Below are 10,115 nucleotides of genomic sequence, written 5' to 3' on the forward strand. Positions count from 1 at the left end.
GCCTTAAAAGCTACTAGGTCTGCTTATTTTTCAACCCTATTAGAAGAAAATAAACAAAACCCTAGGTATTTATTTGAAACAGTGATTAAACTACCGAATAATAAAGCTTCAAGCCCAGAAGTTTACAAGCAGCACAGCTGTAATGTCTTTATGAACTTCTTCACTTATAAAATTGATAATATCAGGGAGAAAATTATAACTATGCAACCGTCTACATCAGTACCGCATCAGGGAGTGCATTGTAGTCTCCCTAAGGAAAAATTCGATTCATTTATTGCTATAGGAGAGGAAGAATTTTCTAAACTCGTTAAATCATCTAAATCGACAACATGTATGTTAGACCCTATACCAACTAAGCTACTGAAAGAGATGCTTCCAGAGGTCATAGATCCTCTTCTTAATATTGTTAATTCATCTTTGTCATTAGGATACATACCAAAAATTTTTAAGCTGGCTATGATTAAACCGCTTGTTAAAAAAACGCAACTTGATCGTACAGAATTAGTAAATTACAGACCGATCTCGAATCTACCTTTTCTGTCAGAGATACTAGAAAGGGCGGTATCCTCGCAACTATGTTGCTTTTTAGAAAGAAATTATATCTGCGAGGATTTTCAGTCAGGATTTAGACCATACCATAGTACTGAGACTGCTCTCAGAGTCACAAATGATTTGCTCTTATCCGATCGTGGTTGTATCTTGCTATTGGTGTTTCTCGATCTTAGTGCTGCATTTGATACTATTGACCACAACATTCTTTTAAATAGACTCAAAAATTATGTTGGCATTAGTGAAATTGCACTAGCATGGTTTAAATCATACTTATCTGACCGTTATCAGTTTGTAGCAGTAAATTAAGAGATGTCTTATCGATCACAAGTTCAGTATGGCGTACCACAAGGCTCAGTACTAGGACCGTTGCTGTTAACTCTGTACATGCTACCCTTGGGAGATATCATTAGGAAGCATGGCATTAGTTTTCACTGTTATGCTGATGATACTCAGCTCTATATTTCTTCACGCCCTGACGAAACTTACCAATTCACAAAATTAATGGATTGTATAGCTGATATAAAAAATTGGATGACTAGTCATTTCCTACAACTTAATTCTGAAAAAACAGATTCTAATTATTGGACAAAAAAACTTCCTCACGTAATAACCTAGAATACTGTCTAACACTTGATGGCTGCTCTGTCAAGTCTTCGTCGTCGGTTAGGAACCTGGGTGTGCTCTTTGATACCAATCTTTCATTTGAAAGTCACGTGTCTAGTATCTGTAAAACCGCATTTTTCCATCTTAAAAATATATCTAAATTACGTCATATGCTCTCATTGACAAATGCGGAAAAATTTGTTCATGCGTTCATGACATCAAGGCTAGATTATTGTAATGCTCTTATGGGTGGTTGCCCTGCACGCTTAATAAACAAACTACAGCTGGTCCAAAACGCAGCAGCTAGAGTTCTTATCAGAACCAGGAAGTATGACCATATTAGCCCAGTTCTGTCAACACTGCATTGGCTCCCTATTAAACATCGTATACATTTAAAAATATTGCTGATGCACTAAATGGTAAAGCACTAAATGGTTTAGCTCCGCAGTACTTGAGCGAGCTCTTAACGCATTATAATCCTTCACGTCTATTGCAATCTCAAAATTCCGTCCAGTTGATAATACCCAGAATATCAAAATCGACTGCTGGCGGTAGAACCTTTTCCTATTTAGCACCAAAACTTTGGAACAGTCTTCCTAACATTGTCTGGGAAGCAGACACTCAGTTCAAAACTAGACTAAAAAAAACACATCTCTTTGACCTAGCATACACATAACACATTATAGACTTCTATAATTCAATGTTAGGCTGCATAGATTAGATCAGCTGGAACCGGGAACACTTCCCATAAATCCTGATGTACTCGTTACATCAGAAAAAGAATGGCGTCTACACTATTATTAGTCTCTCTGTTTATCCCGAGGTTTACCGCAGTCCGCTGGATCCAGGCTGTATCCAGAAATGATGAAGGACCTGCACCTGGACGCGACAACAACGCAGTCTTGAAGTGTCAACTAGTCTCTCCCCTGTGAAGGCCTCCCTCCCCTCCCTTTACCTCTCTACAGATAATGCGTTGTCGGGATAATTCCGGTTTGCGTGGCTACGCGGAAACGATAAAAATTCTGTGTTATGCATTAAGGCCAGACAAGTAGTTTGTTGAGGGTTGGTTTGTTGGAAAGGACTACATGCCTGCGCACATATATTCAAACGCGCAAACCTATAGCCTGAACTCGTAATACGCATATGCATGCCATCAGCGTTCTCACAGGTTCTCGTTTTTAAAGTTTAGGTAGAGAGAACTTAAAGAGTTTTCTGTTAAAACGGTGTCGTATTAGTGGCCCCTAAGTTAATAACTAATGATCAATGTTAAAAGCGCTATATAAATGAAGATGACTTGACTTGACTTGTGCCAATGGGCACATAACGGCAGTGCCTGAAGCCGAGGAGGAGTGAAGTGATGCTTTAAATCTTCTTTGAAAACAAGTTTGTACACTTTACATGCAAGTAATAGTCAAATAGTACGGAGCCCCTAAAGGGACATGGTGGTGGAAAAAAATATTTTTCAAATCTTTTGCGTTCCCCCGAGAAACTTTGCGTTCCCGCGCAAAGATATTTGTGCTCCCTAACAAAAACTGTTGTGAGCTCTGACATACACTTCCTGTTTAATGATCCGCTGGCAGTGTTTCAGACAGCTCTGTACATTAACATTGGAGCAGTTCATAGTGTTTAAACTTGGACTCAAATATAAAGAAATGCAGTCAGTTAGTGCTTAGGAGTTCAGTGAGGATGGCAATATATTCACAGATTCGATCTTCCCAGATCACTCGTGAGCTAAAGCTTGTGAGCTTGTTAAAACACAAATGACAAACACAAATGATTTACAATCATAGTAACATAGACAATGAGCTACAACCAAATTTTCCTCAAAACGAGTTTTATATTAGAAATTGATCTCTATTTGCAGACTGCTGAAAGACAAGTACGAAAGGACCTGCACAGTGCAAAACCCCGAAAAAACGTTAAATAGTCATTAACTTTAATGTTACACACTGTAGTGTCACCAAATTTAGTTTACACATCAATGGTCTCCTACTGGTCATACTACAACACTTAGTTTGATAAAATGTGCTTTTGCACAACCATAGCTTTTGCATGATATTTGGTTACTGAATTTGATGGCATTACACTGTATAACAGTGTGAAGTTATTGAATATTTTTTCTAATAACGGTGACGTTATTGGTTTTGTTTCATAATAAATAATCATAACAACTATGAAATAAATATTGAATAACAATTATGCATATCAAACTAAGTGTTGTAGTATAACCAGCAGGAGAGCAGTGATGTGTGAACTGAATTTGGTGACAGTACAGTGTGTTACAGTGAAGTTTTTGAATATTCTTCATAATATAAAATGTGCAAAAGGGTTTTGTGTTTTGCACTTTGCAGACGGTCCCTTATTCGGACTTGTCTCTCAGCTGCCTGCTTAGAGACCAGTTTATATTATAAAGCTTGTATTGAGGAAAATTAGGTTTGTAGCTCCATTTCTATGATTGTAAATAGGTGTCATTTGTGTTTTAACAACGTTTAGCTCACGAATATATTGATCTGGGAAGTTCAAATCTGTGAATATATGGCCAACTTTACTTAACTCTTTAAGCACTCACTGACCGCATTTCTTTATATTCGAGTCCAAGTTCAAACACTATGAAACGCACATTTTTAACGTACGGAGCTGTCTAAAACACTGCAAAGTTGGACATTAAATAGGAAGTGTCTATCCGAGGCGAGCTCACCACAGTTTTTGTAAGGGAACCCAAATATCTTTGTGAGGGAACACAAAAGATTTGAAAAATTAATTTTTCTCCCATCCCAAATTTTTTCCACCACCACGTCCCTTTAGGGGCTCCGTAAAAAATGTCAGTATAGTAAAAAATCTGACAAGGAAGACTAAGAGAAAGCCACACCTGACAGAGTTCAAAGTCGTTGTCCACCAGAGGTTTGCCATTAATAAGTGCCGCCTTGCGAATTAGATCCAATGCCTCATCATGCTTCTTATTGGCCATCAACCAACGGGCAGACTTAGGAAGCACCCTGAGAATACACACAAAAAACAAAAACAAAAAAACAACATGCATATTAGGAACACATCTACACATGCAAGAACATAGGCTCCAGTGGCCTCAAAAGTACCTGAACAATTTTGGACACTTAAGTCTCATGTCTTTACATAAGATACATTTATAAACATCCCAAATTGTCCTCGTCCGCTCTCTCCTTCCCTCTTCATGTGCAGTATTAGAGAAGTGAATATGTGCCTATGTGGCCTATTTGTGTTTCCTGTAGAAGAGTTTTCAGCTCCTCTGCAACTCACCAGATGTAGAACACGAAGAGGAAGCCAGGGGCAGATATGGCCAACTGCAGTTTACGCCAGTCTCGGATGAGGTAGGCCACCCCTGCAAGGAGGATGTAGCCAAAACCAAAGAAATAATCTGTGATGATACCTGCCAGCATGCGCTTTTTGGGGCCCGTCCACTCAGTACCTGCAAAATTAAAAGACAAAATGCAGACATTATACGATAATCTCCACTCACATTAAATCAGAAAGTCCCAGTCCCAGAAACAATTGAGTTGTAGTTGAGCTTTCCCACAGCTTTTTTTATCTACATTTAACCAACGATCAGTACCCCACAATTTCCAAATCATTAGACACTGACTGGGCCTGGTCTCAGACTAAACATTATCTCAGATTCTGATCGAGTCTGGACCACAGTAGTTTGAAAGGATATATTTATTGGGTAACACTGTAGAATACTGTTCTGTCATTAATAAATAACTACACAGGAACAAATGAGTAACGCATTACTAACATTCTAGTAACTACTATTAACTAACAAGAAACAGGATAGTAATTCCTTCGGACGGATTTGGTTGCATTACTAGTGGGCTACCATGATCCTCACTGCAGAATACTGTTCCAAATAATTAGTAATTCCTTTAGAAGGATGTAGTAATATTTGAGTCATCACTATCTAGAACCTTTCACAAATCTCCAAAGCTTACAGTGACTTCAGTCATTACTAGAGAGTCATCATGCTTTTCACTTTAGAATACTGATACAAATAATTAATTCCTTCTGAAGGATTTGGTAACACTTGTGTCATAACTAGTGGGTTACCATGATCTTCACTTTAGAATTAATTACATATTATGCCTTATTCACCTTAATTATGAACCTGACCTGTATATAGTAGTTCTCAGAAGTCCCTTAATAGTATGAAAAACTAATTACTAATTAGCTAATAGTGAACTACCGCATTCAACTGAGTGATATTACATACTAATTTATCAGAGTTTCTTGTTAGTTAATTGTAGTTACAAGAGTGTTAATATTGCGTTACTCATTTGTTCCTGTGTAGTTAATAAATGGAACAGTATTCTAAAGTGTTACAGTATATTGTTATTATCAAGAATATCCTCTCGCTACTAAAATGATAAGAATTGCTTCAATTTCTTTTTAAAAGTCAATTTTCTCTATTTCCAGATAGCTTGACAAAGTAGAACAAGATTTTGGAGTCTTGGATCTCTTACTTACCCAACACAAATGCATTCATAATCACTGCAGACACAGTCATGCCCACCACGAAGCGAAGCAAGACATAAATGTAGAAATTTGGGGCGAAAGCGACCCCCACTCCAAAGATGGCCTGTACTGCTAAACCAGTCAATATGATAATTCTGCGGCCATACCTGAAACAGCACAGAAGCGTAGTTAATTAAGCTCATATAGTCATTAATTTCCTATAAAATAGGTTCTGATGTGTCTACCCTTGTGAAAAAGAAGCGTGCTTAATTCTATTGATTGTACAGAACACTTGTAGTGCACTTCAGATCTAAAAAGTAAAGCCTATCGCAGAGAATATAATATTTAGGAAATAAAAGGCCACTTAAGTGTACTTAGAGTACACTTTCATTACATAATGACTAAATCGTTATGTTTTGATAATCTTTTGTCATGCTTTAAATAAACTGTAGTGTGTTATTTGATAATACAATTAAGGTTAATATATTTTAAATGTACTAAATTGCAGCTTTTACCTATGTGCAAATACAAATATATGTCAATACATGATTGAAATATGCAATTGATCCAAAAACATTACATTCAGTTCACACTTAAGTATGTTATTTTATTATTTTCATAATAAGTATGCTTTTTAAAAGTATGCTAAAGTGTACTACTTTTTCACAAGGGTGGACTGGACTTGTCTGTTCTAAAATGGCTGCGTATAATATTTCACGCATTCCTGTAGCTCAAACAGTAGACAATGGTGCTAGTAACACAACATGAGTTTGATTACCAGGTAATGCTTGGACTGATCAAATGAACACACCCAGGATGCAATGTAAGTTGCTTTGAATAAAATAGCCTGCCATGAAATGTATACAGAAACATTTCAAATCAAATCATCTTTGATTTCAAAGGCCATACATCGAATCAATCAAAAACAATATTTGAGAGGGTCCTTGCTATAGACTGCAGACGTAAAACATTAAAATATCCAATCCATCATGAAAACACACTATGCAGTGGATTTGATCCTTTATGTCATCGTTCCACAGTCTGTAACGAGGAGTACTTGTAAGATTTTGGCTTAAAATCATATGACCCAGACTACATTAATTACATGTGCAATTCACTTGCATTGAAGATAAGCATGATTTGTGCTGACCACAATAATGTTTGCGTGGTGAATTGCTGGCTGCCAAGTGCATGAAACCATCAAAGTTTAATTTTGAGCAATAACCTATTTTAGTACTGTCTCATCTATCAACGTCTGTCGTCTTTCCCCTATTTTAGAGAATTCCATTCTATATTCTCCCTTCAGTTCATTCAGCTGTTAATATTTGCTCACCACAGTGGTGCTATTGTCTCTTCAACTCTGAAATGTGAACATGTGCTGCTTATTAGAGCTGCTCTCTAAAACCACTGCCTTTCCAATACCTCAGAAACCTTCTGATTTAGCAACAGCACAAGAAGGCATTTTAAGTCAAATCACCACTTCTCCCTATAAATATCAGTAAATAAAACCAAGACCACTTAAATAGAACTCCACATACTGGACAGAAGCCATCCTAGACGTCTCAAAGTTGTGACCGAGCATTAACTGTGTTTCTCACAAACAGAGTCATATTTGCCAGCTTGCTGATTTGCTGTTTAGCTGAACGTGTGTGTTGTGTATAGAGTTTTCCAGAAACCAGTTTGTGTAAAATATCCCAAACTTCCTGGTATTTAAGCTTGTCAAGACACGCAAAAGTTTTTACGCATTTAAAGTTACCTTGAGGTTCTGCTACTTACTTATCAGCAAGGGCACCAAACAGCACAGCTCCAACCAGCAGCCCAAACATATAGATAGAAGAACCAATGTTGTTCAAAGTGGCATTTTCACACACAAGATCCCACTGTAATATAAGGTGACAAGGAAAAAAGAAAATTAAACAGTGTTATACTTCATAACCAGGTCATACAAAGTTATGGCGGCTGGTTGTTGTTGGTCCAAGGTCATCTATCATTCCTAACAAGCTTAGCCAAGATGGTCTTCTAGCTCAAAACCCAGTCCACTATTTGGTACAGTAACGCACTAATCGTCCATCTAGATTAACTAATGACAAGCTCATTACCATATAAATCAGCTACTGGAAACTGACTTCAGTAAAAAAAAAATAAAAAAAAACTTTCAGCAAGGATTTGAGGAGTCAACTTCTAGGAAAAAAACATGAGCAAAACTTGTACCTTTAGGGGTACAACAGCTTGTCTTTGACGCACAACTTTGTACATTATCTACCCCTAAAAGGTGCATATTAGTACATTTAGGGCCAGATTTACTAAACAGGGCAAATTAGCTTAAGAGCACAATTCCAAAATAGCACAGATGTGAGTGGAAAGTTCTTTGAATGATCTACTGACGAAGTGCAAATAAAATAAAGAACACAGATGCAGCCGGATCATTTCCATAATGAGCAACACAATCTACCAAGAGAAGCGCAAATTAGCGTCTGGTTTAAGACATGCTTTTTTTGGTCGGTAAATAATGTTGCAAATACCAGTAAATTGACTAGTGCAAACATTAGTAAATCACCATAAATCATTTAAATAATCTCCTCCCATAAATTTTTCATCTGAAAAGAAACTCATTTTTAACGCCAACAGAGGGTTTGCACTGGCGTAAGCTGTTAGTAAATCTGGCCCTTTGAGTAGTAATATGTATCCTTAAGGATTATATAAACCATTTAGGGGTAAGTAAGGTACAAAGATGTCCATTTGAGGGTACTGCCATAGTGACAAGCTACTGCACTCCTAGAGGAAATTTTTTTTTAGTTTTTTTTTTTTTTCGAGTGTACATAATTATTTCAGAATCACATTTGGGGATTAACTCTCATCTCCCTTCACCACAGAGCAGAGTGTCTTTGGCAGGATCTTAGAATTACTTTGGTTTAGAAGCTTTCTCTTCTCACTATATACACCTGGACTACAGAAAGATCGGTGTCCTCTGTGACCCTTCCCCAGGCCTTTCCTCCACCTCAGCCCAGCAGCTGGACAGCAGAGAGCAGTATCAGATAGTAGGCTCCTGTTGTGAGGTTGGGCCCAGATCCAGTGTTTGTAAATCAAAGCAGGTTCTGAGGTCCTGGCCAAAAGGTCCTGCTGTAAGCAACCCATCTCGCTGGTCACATGTCCCAAAAGGAACGCTGTTCCATTGGTCCATCTTGCAGTCCTGTGAGCTATATCTCTTTAATGAAGCAGATTTAGATGCCTTCACTACAGGAGGCCAGAAACTCTCAATGCAGTCTGCACCCAAACCATCTAAACCACAATACATGACTAGCTCCGACAACACCAGAGAGAGAGAGAGAGAGAGAGACTTAGAAAGCTTCATGCGAGAGACGTTGTGCATGTATCATAACAAAACTACCACATCCTGTTATACAACCAAAATATTTTAAGATTAGTACTCACCTCTGTGACAATAGTGCTGAGAAAGACTTCCTTGCTGAACTCCCATCCTGCGCAGCTGTTTGAGGTAGACGGGTGCTCTGTAATTGGTAGACTATGATTAAGCTGGGACAGAGGGCCATCCTGAAAGGATGTGCAGGACTCCCGAGGAGCAATGCTGAAGTTGAGGCCCGGCCCAGGGCCACCACCGTTGCCCGTTGACCAGGCGGATCTGCACAGGTGAGGGGGCACGGCCCCAGTGAAGACAGACACCAACATGTGGAAGGCCAAGAAGATCTGTGGCAGACAGATCCAAACATAAAGCGTCTTCTGGAAGCGTCCAAACCCCCCGATCCGGTCCAGGACCTCATCAAAATTCATCCTGCCTGTATTGAATGTCACTTCATAGAAACTCACACTGTATCTATTCAGGTGAAGCTGACTGGGCCCACGGGTCTTAGGACAAAACAGAAGTTGGTGTGTAAGAGAATATGTGTGTAATGCTCTAGATAATGTCAGGTCAGTATTGTGATATTATTAATGCTATGTGATGTCTGGTTTTGGCCAGGAGTGACAGGCGCCTGTGAATGGCTGGTTTAGTTCTCCTCACACCTGTAGCAGAGAGAGAGAGAGAGAGAGTGAGAGAGAGAGAGAGAGAGAGAGAGGCGGAGAGCGCTGCAGCAGAGTTCTGGCTGTTTGAGTTGTTTGAGGGAAATATAAGGAGGGGAGTGCTGGGAGTGACCCAGATATCTGAAATGAACCAGTGAGCATGAGAGGGAGGGACCATTGTGTGAAGGGGTGGAGATGATCTATTCCACAAGGGGAGTATTACTTTCACCCTATCTCTCTATCTGCATTACAAGCTCAAGTGCACGTTCGTCTCCTTGCCAAACTCCCCCCTCCACTTGTTTCTTCCTCTTTCTTTTTGTTTCATTCACAGACTTTATGTCTGTGTGAAAGAGAAGGGTGGAAGTGTAAGAGAAAAAAAATGAGGTTTAATTGTTAGTTTGTCATCTCTTTCAATCAACATCTTGTTTTGTTTTTCACTGTAACAAAATGTAACAAAA

General features: G+C 38.7%; 1 protein-coding gene across 3 annotated transcripts in view; it reads right to left on the reverse strand.

The window, feature by feature from the left end:
* Positions 1-9,734, reverse strand: part of LOC309482894 (organic cation transporter protein) — a 31,032-nt gene extending 21,298 nt beyond the window's left edge. The window contains exons 1-5 of one of the 3 annotated variants that reach the window (XR_014200415.1): positions 9,073-9,734; positions 7,417-7,520; positions 5,653-5,807; positions 4,432-4,600; positions 4,025-4,151 (exon numbers count right to left, since the gene is read on the reverse strand). Coding sequence is in view for 2 of the 3 variants with exons in the window: in XM_082148488.1 (XP_082004614.1) it covers positions 4,025-4,151; positions 4,432-4,600; positions 5,653-5,807; positions 7,417-7,520; positions 9,073-9,429 (912 nt within the window). In the remaining variant the exon portion in view is untranslated. The remainder of the gene's footprint in view (positions 1-4,024; positions 4,152-4,431; positions 4,601-5,652; positions 5,808-7,416; positions 7,521-9,072) is intronic. The other 2 variants (XM_082148488.1, XM_082148487.1) reach the window with 2 other exon arrangements.
* Positions 9,735-10,115: the final 381 nt, after the last annotated feature.

This window comes from Leuciscus leuciscus (assembly GCF_965113295.1).
Source record: "Leuciscus leuciscus genome assembly, chromosome: 19".
Taxonomy (NCBI): Eukaryota; Metazoa; Chordata; class Actinopteri; order Cypriniformes; family Leuciscidae; genus Leuciscus; species Leuciscus leuciscus.